A 15,682-nucleotide genomic window follows, 5' to 3' on the forward strand; every position below is an offset into this window, starting at 1 on the left:
CTCAGCAGTAAAGAAAGATGAAATCATGAAATTTGCAGGTAAATGGATGGAACTAGAAACTGTTATACTAAGTGAAGTAACAGAGCTCAGAAAAAAAATCGAAGTATGTTCTCCCTCATATGTGGATCCTAGCACCAATTCCTGGTAAGTGAGTATGTATCCAGACATAACTACAGGAACCGGGATAATGGAAAAGAATCAAGGAGGTAATGGAAAAGAAAGAACCTGAAAGAGATGAACAGTAGGAAACAGGCATTAATGAAGAGATATGGATAAAAACTGGGTTAGTTTAAGGGAGGGGGGAGGCAAGGATATACAAGGAACCCAGGGGATAAAGGTAAAGAAGGAGCTCAAGAGAGATAGGACTATAGGAGAAGGGTATTATTAAGGGAGAAAGGGCGAAAATGTGGGCACCTTAATTGGGGAAACTATGATTGAGGGGTTAGACAATGTTAAAGATAAATAATGCCTAGCTAGTTTTCAAAATCAGAGGGAACCACATTAGTCCATCAACCTACTGACAAATTATACATACCAAATCAAGAAATATATATCTAGGCAAGGTTTATCTGAGAACAATTGGTTTTTGCCCAAGATTGATCTACATGGCACACAGTAATTAAGAGTACCAGACTGGTGGAACTAACCTTCTTGGATGTTTAACAGACATACTTTGAGGCCTATACTAATTTGGTCAGAGGGACATAAAGGACAGTTTTTGCTCATTGCCCTCCTAGGTCAACTAGTTCCAGTGGACTATGAGCATCTCTCAAAATGCCCTGTGATTGTGGTGTGTCACCTGTCCTCTTGATCAAGGAGGCTGAGGAAACCCCACAAGATGAACTTGAACCAGTGTTCAATCTACAAAGAGGGGGGTCAACACAGAGGAATCATTTCCTCCATGCTTTTAAGCCAAGACAGCCATGATCGATAAGGAACTTTGACTTATCTTCACATAAGTGGAACTGGTAAAAGAAATGAGCCAGGGTTCCTCCTGAACCCATGTGACCCCTGGAACAGATCCTCAAACGGCCTTAAGAGTAAAAATAAATTGGTTTATCGGGGCCAACTGTATGGCCTTTAACACCCAAAAGGAAAGTATAACCAAAGATTAAAGGGGCCAATATAATTTTTTAAGAGTCAATATGTATAGCTAAAGGCTACATAACAAGCAACAATGCCAGATAGGAGATACCTTCTTTTGAATTGTTGGTCAGAATGGCCCAAGGGACTCCCAGATTAGAAACCCGGCATAGAACTGCGAAAACGAATAGCAGACCCCAATCTTATCTAAAGGAATATTGACAACTGATTGCTACTAGATGAGGAACAGCTGACCTTCCTAAAACAAAGACCTCTAGATAGGCTAACTAGATTGTCCAGTTGGACAAGTAATGGGGAATGGCTGGGGTGCTGACAACACAACAGTCAGTACCAGAGATAACAGACTATAAGGGCTCTAGTGGGGTGAGGGAGGCTATGGGAGGGTGCCATATGGGAAGTGGGTGTATAGTTGAATAAGATGATTTGGGATGTTCTGTGATATACACACACACGCGCGCGCACACACACACACACTCAAAATCAACAAATTTTAAAAAATGAATTATATTTGAGGAGGAAGCATAAAAAATTTATATCAATTAGTAGACGTGATAAACATTACCATTCAAATCTACCCAATGACTTTATAGAAATACACAGGTGCCAAGGATCCAAGTGTAACTGATTATGACCAGTAATAATCAGATACATACAGATTAGATACGCATGCACCAACATCTCAGTGTTATTAGCAAAAACAATGAGTCTTTCTGTAAGAAATAATTAGTTTAAAATGAAATGTAGATCTTTTTTAAAGGTTAAAAAGTCATTCAATTTTACAGCTTACAGGGCTTATACTGAGTTCAGTATTGTATAACTGTATTAATTCAACAGCGAACCTACAAATTTTATAACCACTTTTGAAAGAGATGCATCTTTGCTCTGGAAACTTTTATTATGTTAAAGCTGTAATGAAATGCTTCTTCTAAAAAAATTTTTTTTCCTCTCTTTTTTTTTAATTAGAAGAAGCATTTCATCACAACAGCATTAACCCACCCAACAACATCCCTCTGAGCTAGGGCACATCTCCCCCAAAATTGGCCACACATTTCCAGGTCCACAGACGAACCATTACGCTTGTACAATCTTTTACTCATTATAAACTCCCAAGAGGCCTGAGGATAGTAGTCCTAAAAAAATTTTTTAAAAATAAAAAAACAAAAAGAAGAAAAAATTTTCTAAAGAGTTTACTAGCTAAAATGAAAATTAAAATAATTAGTTCAATAATAAGGTAACTTATTCTACTGCTTATAAACTATATATGGTTGTTTCTGAAGGGAATTCATAATTATTAAGGTTAAACGTAAAATTTATAGAGAACCTACATTATAAAATAGGTTTGGCTAGACATGGTAGTGCCTGCCTTTAGTCACAACTCTCAAGAGACAGAGGCAGGCAGATCTCTGTGAGTTCGAAGTCAGCCTGGTCACACGTTGAGTTTTAGGTCAGTCAGGGCTACAAAGAGAGATCATTTAAAAAAAAATAGGTTTAATTCATGGCCTATAAAATAAATAAAAAAACTTTTGACTATTTTAGCTATAACAAACAATAAAATTATACAAGTAATTTGCAGGTTTAAAGTTTATTTAATTTATATGCAGAAATGCAATGACCAATCATACAAAAGGCAACTGAATATGATTCAATTCTAAAATATATAAGGCTGTTAATTCTCTAATCCTCCTCCTAAAATCAAGATAAAAATGTTTCCACCAATGTGACAGAATTTTGAAGGACAGAGACTTTTCTAGAACCTGTAGGAGGGGCTAGAGAGATGGCCTAGTGGTTAAAGAGTACTGGCTGCTCTTACAGAGAACCCAGGCTCAGTTTCCAGCATCCACATGGCAGCTAACATAGATGAGTAACTCCAACACCAGGGTTCAGATGCCATCTTCTCGCTTCCGTGGGTATTGCACAACACAGGTATACTTACATGCAAGCAAAACACTCATACACAAAAAAATAAAAATAAATAATTTCTTTTTGATTTTTTCTTGACAAGGTCTCCCTGTAGCCCTAGCTGGCCTGGAACTCACTATGTAGACCAGGCTGGCCTTGAACTCACAGAGATTCACTTGCCTCTGACTCCCGAGTGCTGGGACTACAGGCGTGCACTACCACACCTGGCATAAGAAAAATTTTAAAAAAGAATCTGTAGGAACTTTAGAGGAAGTTTAAAAGTCTCACTAAAATTGTAATATCAGGACTCTGGAGGCTGAGGTTTGATAGTTACCAAAGGTTCAAAACTAGCCTAGTTGGGGCTGAAGAGATGGCTCAGCAGTTAAGAGCACTGCCTGCTCTTGCAGAGGACCCGGGTTCAATTCCCAGCACCCACATGGTAGCTAACAACTGTCCATAACCCCAGGTCCAGGGACTCTGATGCCTTCTGACCTCTGCAGGCACTGCATGACATGATGCACTTACACATATGCAGGAAATATAGTCATACACACAAAAAAATTAAATTAAAAAGAAAACTAGCCCGGTTTACATAGTGAGCCTGTCTCAAAATACAGACACACACACACACACACACACACACACACACACACACACACGCACGCGCGCACACACGATTTAACAGGACTTAGAAGTTACCACTTTATCCTCTCCCTGTCAATACTATAAATACACACACACACACATATATATATATACACATACTTAAGTAATAGATATAGTATATATGCTATGTTACTTGATATATTATAGATTATGCAAATTTGGCCAGATGTGGTGATGCATGCCTTTAATTCCAGCATTCAAGAGGCAGAGGCAGGTTGATTTATGTGAGTTTGAGGTCAGCCTGGTCTATATAGCAAGTTCTAGGCCAGTTAAGGCTACACAGTGAAAGCTTGTCTCAAAAAAAAGATTATATTAATTCATATGCAAAAAATATTTAAATTATGAAGAGTAATAAAATATTTTAAATTAAATATTATCATATTAGATAACACATATTGAGCATGCTTGTTTTAAGATTTTTTTTTGTGGTGTTGGGTATGGAACTCCAGCCCTCATGCACACTAAGCATATGCTTTACTGTATCCCTAGCCTGAGCATGCTTGTTTTTGAGTTTCAGAAAAATGATCTCAAACTAAATATAATCTAAGTCTTGACTTTTGCACCGAATACATTTCAGAAATATGGCTTTCAGAAAATCTTATTTTTAGTAAAGAACAAGGCAAAAGTGAACAGTAACAAAAGTTTAAGAGGCAAGCGAAAAAATTCATAGAATAGCAGTACAAATAAGTATGTGATATTGTCTTGTATACTATGTGTACGTACATGTATGTATGTATAAAAAAGGTGAATGTTTTAGGTCTTAAAATCTGATGGTATGGTCCTGATTTTAAGTAAGAGAAAAATTTGACTTTTATTTTATTAAAATAAAGAAATTAATATTTTAATGTTTTAGCTCAGTTTTTTAGTACTAACATGAACTAGATGAGTTTGGCATCATAAGAAACTTGATAATTTACCTAATTGTTTATAACTTTCTATTTCTTCCTCTAACTCTTGAGTATCTGGAATTTCTGAAATCAGTGGAGCTGGAGAGAGAAACCAATCCAATGAGTTTTCATTAACTGGAAAGCTATATGAAACAGAAAAATGTGAATATATGTTAACAAGGATGTAACATCAGAAACTATGTGTTTATTAAACATTACTCAAATACTGACTCTTAGATAACCATTCCATAAACGATCTTTCTGCTGCTGTTTTGCTTTACCCCTGTATAGCACTGTTTTCAATATCTTCTCCCTCTGTGCCCCTGGGTTAATGACACTGCTGTGTGAGATATGCTACCTAAATAATAATTGTAACTCTATCTCATTTTCTCCAATTTAGGTGCCAATGACAGAATCTTAAACCTGGTTCCAATATATTTTTTAAGTAGTAAATTATTCTCAAATGTTAGCATTTGAACTACTGCATGTAACAAATTGTCACTTATCTCACCCATAATCATGGGTCATAAACATGTAATTGACACCATTACTGTACTCTAGATTATTTTTGTAACATTATTAAAAAGTAATGGCCTGTCTGGAATATTTTTGATCTAAAACCATCCACAAATCACAGAAAATCTACAACTGAAACTGAAAATCACTTTACAAGTCTACAGTAACTGTGAGTTTTTATCCCTCTGTTGGCACCTTTAACCCCTTTTATCTTTCAGCTGTGATTCTGTCAAGATACTACTTTAACGAAATACAATTGAGAAGAGCACCATACATTACTGCCAATACTCAACCCAATGATTGTATTATTTTCATTTAGGATATTTAGGTCTCTGATGTGGTTGTCTTATTTTTCTGTCTCTCATAGCACCTACATAGCTACTATGGTCCTATTTTTCAAATAAAAAAACTACAATACGTTATCTATGTTTGACAGATTGTCTAACAATAAGCCAGAACATTTGAAATTTAGGGTATCAAAGGATCCTCAAGATCACTCCCTAGGATGATTCACAGGACTGAGCATATAGCTGTACATCTAGGTTGGGGCCAACGTCTGAAGAAACCATACACAAGTTCCCACAGGTCATCTCCTACTGGAGTCTCACAGGACATATTTAATTTTCTAAGTAATGAGTTGTGACAATATACATGAAAAGTTACCAATGAAGAAAGTTTATAAAGCAGTCAGTGCCAGGGTTTTTAATTGAAGACTAGTCACATAAGCATCCCCTGTTTGACATATAACTTCCAGAATTCCAGAAGCAGGTTTTCAGTCTAAGTCCTATTATTGGTATAAACAGTTTATGCAGAGTAAGCCACTATTATCAGTTAATGATGGGAAACTTCCTGAAATCTAAGTTCTCAGACTACACTCAAAGGCAAATCTTGTAAGTAGGCCTTTTAAGTATAGTAGTTCAGGCCTGCTATGTTAACTCTTTCTGCATAAGAACTATTTCAGAAAATCTAAGAAAGAAGATAATGAGTTACAGGCAGACATCTGGCTCCTCACAAAATTAAATCCCCCTTATGATTTCCCTGTTTTTTTCTAGGGGAACCATTATTCTTCCAGTCACCAAGGCCCAAGCAATAGCATATTTGCAATGTATATACAGACACACATCAGATCTTCCTTACAATGCTTCTTGTAATCATTTCTTCATATTTCTACTGTCACTGTTCTAACCAAAGTTCTAATCAACTCATGTTTGATTAAGAACAGTATATTAACTACCTTCACTGTCTCATGGCTTTCTAATACATTTTGCATTTTCTTAGCATATTAATTTCATAAATTTTTTAACCATACTACTCCATTCAAAATCCTTCATTGGCTTCCAAATAATGCCAAACTTCCCAATGGGCTTAGACCAGTTTAATATTATTATCCTACACATAATGTTAGTAAGGCCAAACTAAATTACTTCTTATATATTTGCTAGAGTTAGGGTAGTTTTGTTTTCCATTGCTGTGACAAAACAGCCTGACCAAAGCACATTTTAGCTTTATTTTAGCTCACAGTTCCAGGTTACAGTCCATCCTGATGGGGATGTCACAGTGGCAGAAGCTTGAGAACTGATCATATTATATCCACAGTCAAGAGCAAAGAACAAGTTAATGCATTCATGCCTGCACTCAGCTCCCCCTCTATTTTTCTATCAGTTCAGGGCCCAGCCCATGAAATGGTGTTATCCACATTCAGTTTGGTCTTTCCACCTCAATAAGCCCAATTAAGAAAATCCCTCATAGGTATGTCTACAGACCAACCTTATCTAGACAATTCCACATTGAGAATCCCTTCCCAAGTGATTCTAGATTGTGTCAAATTGACAAAACTAACCATCCATTTCCTCCGGAAGCCCATATTAAAGGTCTGGCTGTCAGCCTGTTGGGAGGTGGTGAAACCTTTTAGAAATTGAAGAGGGAAGGAAGGTGGAAGTTAGGTCATTAAGGTGTGTCCTTGCAGGAGATAATGGGGTCCTGGCTTCTTATCTCTCTTTGCATCCTACCTGCCATAAGATGAGGGATTCCTCTGCTACATAATTCTACCATAACATATGTGCCCTAAAGCAACAGATAAACAGACCATAACTTCCAAACTATGGGCCAAAATGAACCTTTATAAATTATTTATTTGGGGTATTTTTTTTCACAGTGACACAAAGATGATGAACACAATACTAACTAGATAATACATTCTGTACCTCGTCACTTAAATTTTTATTTACTTATATTTATTTTTTATTGTATGAGTGTTTTGCTTGCATGTATGTAAGTGCACTAATGCATGCAATGCCCACAGAGGTATGGTTGTTAGCCGCCATCTGGGTGCTGGGAACTGAATCTGGGTCCTCTGTAAGAGTAGCTAGAGCTCTTACTTGCTAAGCCACCTCTCCAGCTCTTGCATCTCTTCATTTCTGTTCAAAGATATTTCCTTTGCTCTCTTTGGTTCTATATCCTCCTCATCCCCACATCAATCTATAGAAGTTCTACTATTTTATTCATCCATTAATCAATTCAATCAATAAACATTTATTGAGGCCACATATTAGCTGCAGTTTCAGGCACTAGACATTATATTCAAAGCCCAGAACAAATTCTACTTTTTCCAAGAAATCTCCACATTTTCTCAAAGATTTTCTCCTTTTTCTCTTCTTATAGACACACCATACATTTCTCATTGTCCTTGTGCTGTATGTATATGAAGGCAAATAATAGAAATTCAGATAGAATTAGGAAAATAGGTAACCTGATACTACTTGATTATAAATATCTACAAGTTTTGTTTTCATTTCCACTTCTATCAGTAGTACTTAACATAATATGCCATTCAAGAAGTACTTGCTGACTTAATTCCACTTTTCAATATTTTTTTAATTTTTTATTTTTATTTTATGTGTATGAGTGTATTGCCTGCATGTATGTGACTGTACCTGTGTTGTGCAATGCTACAGAGGTCAGAAGAGGGCATCGGATTCCCCTGGAACTGGAGTTAAGGACCGTTTGTAGCCGCCAAGTAGGTGCTGGGAATTGAACCCAGGTCCTCTGCAAGAGCAGTCAGTGCTCTTAACAGCTGAGCCATCTCTCCAGTCCCTTAATTCCAGTTTTCAATATATATTTATATCCAAGATTCTTTTTAAAAAAATTTTTTGCTCACTTTTATTTTATGTGTATGAGTGTACTGTCTGCATGTTTGTATATGCACCCATGTTATGCAGTGCCCATGAGGACAGAAGAGGGTGTCAGAACTGGAGTTGGATATGACTATAGATAGTTGTTAGTCACCATGTGGGTACTGGGAACTGAATCTGGGTGCTCTGCAAGAGCAGCCAGTGCTCTTAACTGCTGGGCCAGCTCTCCAGTCCCATATCCAAGATTCTTATTCTGTTATTTAACATGTACAACAGTCCACCCTCAATTAACTTCTGATTATGTCTCACGTCATCTCCTTTATGAATCAGATACTGCAGGAAATCTCTACATACTATTTCTTAAAAGCATAGGAAGTTATCCCATCTCCATTCTTTCTTCTTTTAAAAATATTTTTATTTTTATTTTTTGTGTGTATAAGTACCCTTATACACATGCACGTAAGTACACTGCATGCACGTACATACACTCATGTTGTGCAGTGCCCATGGAGGTCAGAGGAGGGTTTTGGAATCCTTTTACTACAGATTCAGACAGTTGTTAGCTGCCATGTAGGTGCTGGGAATCAAACCCAGGTCCTCTGCAAGAGCAGACAGTGTTCTTAACTGCTGGGTCAGCTCTCCAGCCCACTCTTTCTCCTTTTCTGTTAACATTCTACCTTCAGCGCCTACTTTCTCTCTGCTAAAAGAATGATCAAATCCCTCAAAGCCTTCTGAAGTCCCTTCTATGAAAAAGCTTGTCCTTGACCATCTAGCAATGATCTTCCTTCTAAGTACAAAAGCCCACTGCATGAATATATGCTTATCATTTCTCTTCAACATATTTTTGATTTTGTGTTGTGTTAAACATACTCATTCACGATCAAAAGTGTCTCTGTCTGGGTAAATACACATCACATTACTTATCAATGGCCTTTCCATATATGTGTTTATCTGAACCATATCTAAAATAGCTTAAGGACTTTTCATATCCTTTCAGTACTCAATCAATATCTGATACTGAATGAATGAAAACAGTGAAATGTCTCATTAATACAGGAAAATACAATAGAAAAAATACACAGAAAACTCAGAATATAGAGAGCAATCCAAATGTGACAAGCTGTAAAAGCAGGCATTCCACAGACTGCCTACTCTCTACTCTTGTTGCCTTTGGTCCTACAGCTTTATTTCTGCATCTGTTTCATGCCTACACTGAATCTGTCTACCTCATTTGGCCTCTGGAACAACGTCCATTCTGTTTCCAAAAAGTGCCATCACTTCCTGTCCTGTTCTTTGACCATTACGTCCAGTCTTTATTGTGGCCAACAATCATTTGACAAATCAGATATGGAATCCAAAGAAACAGAATTTATCTCAAACTACAACATTTAAGATTGTAAACTTTAGTTACTCCCTTATATCAGAATTCCATGTTTTCTAAACATAAAAATGAAATGTCAATCTGTTGAACATTTATTTTTTGTTTGGTTACCAGAGAGAAAAATTAAAATTATAAAAACAAAAATAATATACCAGATAACCCTTCTTTAAGGAACACTTACTTTTCATCCAGGCTACTGAAAAACAAATTATCCACTGGAAAAAAACAATCACTTGATTTCAGCATTGTTGAAAACTGGATTTTGCCATAAATCTACAAGGTATAAAAAAGGCTGTTTATATTTAATTTACAAAGATGTTAGGAAACTACTTCTGGATAGATCAGAATCACTAATTTCCCAGAATGCTTTCTAAAATATAATTAAAGACAATTCTTTGAGCTTTGACTTCTGTGACTTTCTTGAAAGTGCCTCAATAAGGGAATACATTGTTTGCTGTTCTCCGCTCATTCACGTTTTCACACTTGTGCTTCTCTCTTCATATTTATCAATACTTAAAATGTATTTTCTTCCATTCTTCAGCTGGCAAAGTCTTACCCATCCTGCAGAGTATAGGTCACCATTGCTAAAAACATACATTACTCTTTTTTAATTTCAAAGACTCCCTGCCTGATTGCACACCAAAATCAATCTCATTTTTGTCTAAATTCTGAAACATAATAGAGCATTCTATAGGTTGAAACATAAACTAGGTGCACAAATAATAAAACATGCATTACATTTCCATTTCTTCTGTGATAGTCAAGACATTACAAATTTGTTCTCAGGACAGAAATTAAAAATTTTAAAATGACATGAGTACCATCTCATGGAGAAAAACCTATTATCATGTTAGACTATAAGTCTCCAATGTTGAAACCTCTCGAATAAAGAAATAAAATACATGTAGGAATCATCCTGGGAGGAAGGATATTTCCATGTGTACCTCTTGACAAATACTATAGGTGAGAAGGCTAAAACCCACAAATACATTAGGCCTGTTGTTACTGAGCCAGAATATTGTAGGATTTTTTCCCATTGTTTTAGTTATAGGTTTCCCACCCCATATTTAACTGTCCCTTTTATTTTAATTAATCACCCAATCATCAACAAAAATAGTTAGTTAAAAACTAAAGTAAGTATAATTTTATAAATGTCTGAAAAACCAATTTGACTGCATGATAAACAGCCTAAAATAACAGGGCAGGATACAAAGGAGTCATTCAGAAATATGGTTACAGATCTTTAGCATCTTTATTTATGTCAACAATTTTAGAATTTGAAAAGTCACCTGAAAAACTATGCTAATTAACACTGTATTGTCCAAAAAGTAACAAAATGTTTCCTGTCTAGTTTTAGAACTATATTTAATCAACAAAAATTTAATAAATTAGGGTTGGAGAGATGGCTCAGAGTTAAGAGCATGTACTGCTCTTCCAGAGGACCATGGGTCCCAGTACCCATGTCAGACGGTCACAATCACCTGTAATTCCAACTCTAGGAAATCTGATACCCCTGGCTTCCATGGGCACCAGTACTCACGCACATCCACAGAACTAAAAATAAAACTAAAACAAAAATCTAATAAATTAAAACTCATCCAATCATGTTTATAAGGCTCTGCTACCTCTTATTTTAAGCAGAAAATCATAAGGCTAACATTTATGTGATTAAATTCTTTATTATACAAGACATTGGATATAACAAGAAATTAAAGCTAATTTTAACTGTTGTAACTATACAAAAAAAAAACTCCTACATAAACAGAAAATACTGTTGCAAGATTTTTTTTTTTTAACATAGGGTTTTATATGTAGCCCTAGCTGGCCTAGAATTCACTAAGTAGACCAGGCTGGCCTCAAATTCACAGAGATCTGCCTGTCTTTGCCTACAAGAAATTTTTATTTCTAGTTCTAGTAGATGATCCATAAAAATTCATTGTGGAATGAATGAGCAATCCATTTATAAAATAATTTTAATAAAAATAATTTTCAGTTAACCAATTTACCATAATGTTAATATTCAGTTTAAAAATGTGAATTTTTTTTTTCTAGCTCAGGATTCATAGAGTCATACCATGAAGGCTCTAACAGATGAAGAATTTGGAACTTTCATCATGTAAATATATCATTTTTAAAAACACAGTCCCTAAAAGGATTTAAGTTTGTGATATAAGGAGATGCTAAATTTTGAATTACAGTTGTAGGTTTAGATTAAGATTTTCCAAATTCATTACAAAGTCCTTGTTTCCGAGCAAGGCTTGATGGTAGGAACCTATAATCCCTATAACTGGGGAGGTGGAGACAGGAGGACTCGTAGTTCAAGGACGGAGTAAGGTCAGTTTGGGCTACAGGAGAGTCTATCTCAAAACAAACAAGCAAACAATAAAGGTTTCAGTATGTGTACAAAAACACTTAAAAAATGCAATAGATAGTATCACAGGTTTTTTTTGTTTGTTTTGTTTTTGTGGTCTTTCTGACACACGGTCTCCCCATAGCCCCAGCTATCCTGGAACTACGTAGACCAGGCTGGCCTTAAACTCAGAGATCCGCCTGCCTCTGCCTACCGAGTGCTGGGATTAAAGGTGAGCGGAACAACCGGCCTCATCACAAATATTTTTTATTTTATACTGAAACTTCTTTTGTGACTACATAATTTGTTGCCTGTAAAAATAACACACGCCTTTCTCTAATTCTATTGACCACAATTTAGTATTTTTTAATTCCCTATAATCTTTACTTACCGTATAAATCATCGGATTATGTGTTCCTTAATAACTTTTACACTTGAAAAGATACTTAAGAGGCAGTGGCTCACACAGTAAACCCAAAACCTTGATACGAGGCAGGAGGCCAGGCTGGACTACAATTTGAGTTCCAGGCTAGCCTACGTTCTAGGGGTGAAAAAAATAATCCATAGATAATTGACTTGCTAGAAATCTTTACTCCGTGAAGAGCCGAAGACCACATTCAGTGGAATGACTATCTCAGAAGACCGCAGAGAATTTGACAAGGGCTAAGGCTTCTCAAAGCCTTCCTGCAAGCCAGAAAAAAGGCCACGCCACTATCCCCAGTCCACGTAAAGGGGCCCGCACCGCTATCCCCACCCCACGCAAAAGGGCCGCGCCGCTATCCCCGGGGTGCGTGCGGAGGAGGCCCTGAAGTTGGAGCGAGCGGCCCCCCGGGTTCCTGAGCTACACGGAAGCCCGGCGCCCGGCTGCTCCTCAGGTGAAAGCTTAAGGGCCGCAGAGCAGCCACCAGGGCGCCCCTTCCCCGGCCTGGGCCGCAGCCAGGGTCTCATTCGCTCAGGGGGGGCGACTCCGGTCTGGGGGGCGCCAACCCCTAGCAGGGACGGGCACCTCCCGGACGCGCGAGGCCGCCCTCCAGCGGGCAACCGGAACCGCGCGCAGGCCTCGGCCTCCTCACAGGAATGCGGCCTAGGCGCCCCGACGGCCTTGCGGCCTCACCACGCTTCCCTTCGTAACCATGGGCAGCCGAGCTGCTGTATGACCCCGGGAAGCCGAGCTGCGGCTGTCCTCCTCTCCGACGCCCCCCATCCCCGCCCAGCTGCCACCTCGGTCCCCACCTACCCGCTAACACCACATCTGGCCCCCACCTCTCCCGAGGTAGGTCTGTGCTCCAAGTTCACACCTCCAGGCTAGCAGGCTGAGCACCGATTCACCCGCAGGTCTGAACGAACTGCCCCCAGCCTGGCTTAGTTGAGCTCCAAGCAATGGATCGCCAGCCCCCCACCCCCCCCCCCCACCCCCGCAACTCCCTTCCCGGTACAACTGTTTTCTACAAAAATTGGTAATTGCTTTTGAACAATGCATCACTTCTTATTAAGTAAAGATCTTAATCTTAGGCATTAGGACATACCATATGATATCGCTTCTAACAGCCGAGTCTGCGTGACCACCACCATCCAAACACAGTCCAACCTGCCTTTCTCATAAGACATCAGCTAGGCCTCAGAGATGGGACTTCCATTTTCTTATTACCTAAAAAGCATCTTAAATGTATTATTTAATTAATTTATTTATTTCATTTGTTTATTATTTGTTTTGTTTTTTAATTATTTATTTTTATTTTATGTGTATGGGTGTTTTGTCTGCATTTATGTAAGTGCACCCCTGTTGTGCAATGCTCATGAAGGTCAGAAGAGAGCATTTCCCTGGAATTGGAGTTACAGACAGTTGCTGGCTGCCGTGTTGGTGCTGGAAATGAAACCCAGGTCCTCTGCAAGAGCAGCCAGTGCTCTTAATTGCTGAGTCAGTTCTACAGCCCCTGTTTTGTTTTTTGAGATAGGGTCTCCCTGTACACCCAGCTGGCCTGGAACTCACCATGTAGACCAGGCTGGGCTGGATCTCACAGGGTTCCACCTGCCTTTGCCTCCCTAGTGCTTGGAATGAGCCACTGGCCCTGTTGAATAGTGAGTTCTTGTGCTGCAAACTCAAAATATAAACTTAAATTATTATGTTAAATTTCTTAAAGTCCTGTGAAGATTGGCAGAGAGCATTTTCACAGGAAAACTTGTAAACAGTGAAATAGCTTTTCAATGATGTCTTTCTTCCAAAGATATTTAGATGTTTTATTTTTCTTTTTTTAAATAATCAGTTTTTATTCTTTTGTTTTTACTCTACTGAACAGAAACACTGGTTGTGATTATCCAGTCAGTAAACTCAAGTAAAATGTATGACTTAATACAGCTAAAGTGTCCTCCTGGGGAGTAGGAGTGTTAGGATCAAAGCCAGACATCTAATAAATAATTTAAATATTCTCTTTATCCTATTTGGGACATTGTGTTAGTGTATATGTGAACAAATACATGCCTATATGAAACAGTCTTTGTTTTTAACTCTCCCACCTCTGACATCTAGGGCCCACATACTTCTGTCTGACCTATTCCTGTTGGCTTTTTTTCTTTGCAGCTCTGCTGCTTATTGCGTATTTGAACCTAGGATTTCTAGGTTTCCAAGTCAAATATCTAATAATCAGCAGAGCTGCAGTGCCCTCAGAGGCCAAAAGAGGTCCTGAGAGCCCCTGAATCTGTAGTTAACACGTAGTGTGCGCCATCCCTCATGGGTTCTGGGAGCTGAATTTAGGTTGTTCCGAAGAGTAGCAACCTCTGAGCCATCTCTTCAGCCCCTAGATCCATATACTTAATGAAGGAAAATCTCTTAGCAAAAGAAGGTACATGTGTTATGGACTGGATGTTTACTCTTATTTGCCAAAATTCAAATGTTGAAATCGAATCCCAATATCCATTTGTTTTTCTGGTTGACATTTGGATTGTTTCCATCATTTTGCTATTGAAACTCTATGAACATCCATATATAAATATTTGAGTCCTAGCATTCAATTCTCTTGGCTATGTACCTAGCGGTGGAATTGCTGGGCCATGTAGTGGTTTTGTTTACATCTCTGAAGAATTGCCAAACTGTTTTCAATGGCAGCTGTACTACTTTCCATTACCACCGACAAACTACCCAGTATGAAGTGGTAGCTTCTTGGGAGTATGATTTGCATTTCCCTAATGACTAATGATGCTGATTGTTTTTCTCATATGCTTAATGGTCATTTGAATATCTTCTTTGTAGAAATTGTCTATTCAAGTCCTTTGCCAATAGGGTGGTATTTATCTTTTTGGTGATGAATTTTGGAAGTTTTTCCTTACACATTCTGAGTATTAATCTCTCAGTAGATAAGTCATTTCCAAATGTTTTCCCCTGCAGTAGTGTGCATAAAATTCTTGATTTTGATGAAATCCATTTGTCTACTTTTTTCTTTTGCCCTTACTTTTGCTGTATAGTCATAAAGTTATTGCCAAGTCCAGTGTTAAAAAGGTTTTCTCTGGTGCTTTCTTCTAGGAATTTTATAGTTAGAGCCTTGATGTTCAGGCCTCATCTATTTATTGGGGATTCTTGATGGGACAACAAAGTATATCCATTTGGATTAGGATTAAGAGAGGGCCTCATTTCAAATAAAAGTCAACCATCTGCAGCATCAGCTCCAAGGAATCTGACATCCCCTTCTGGCCTTTGTGAATACTGCACTGATGAGAGAGAGAGAGAGAGAGAGAGAGAGAGAGAGAGAGAGAG

The 15,682-nt window shown here is 38.0% G+C and overlaps 1 protein-coding gene across 1 annotated transcript in view; it reads right to left on the bottom strand.

Annotated features, from left to right (window-relative positions):
• Hfm1 (helicase for meiosis 1) overlaps positions 1 to 9,830 on the bottom strand; it is a 128,759-nt gene extending 118,929 nt beyond the window's left edge. The window contains exons 1-2 of the mRNA XM_008826844.1: positions 9,766 to 9,830; positions 4,587 to 4,699 (exon numbers count right to left, since the gene is read on the bottom strand). Of these exons, the coding sequence (XP_008825066.1) occupies positions 4,587 to 4,699; positions 9,766 to 9,830 (178 nt within the window). The remainder of the gene's footprint in view (positions 1 to 4,586; positions 4,700 to 9,765) is intronic.
• Positions 9,831 to 15,682: the final 5,852 nt, after the last annotated feature.

Source organism: Nannospalax galili, unplaced genomic scaffold (assembly GCF_000622305.1).
Source record: "Nannospalax galili isolate Female #2095 unplaced genomic scaffold, S.galili_v1.0 scaffold451, whole genome shotgun sequence".
NCBI classification, from domain to species: domain Eukaryota; kingdom Metazoa; phylum Chordata; class Mammalia; order Rodentia; family Spalacidae; genus Nannospalax; species Nannospalax galili.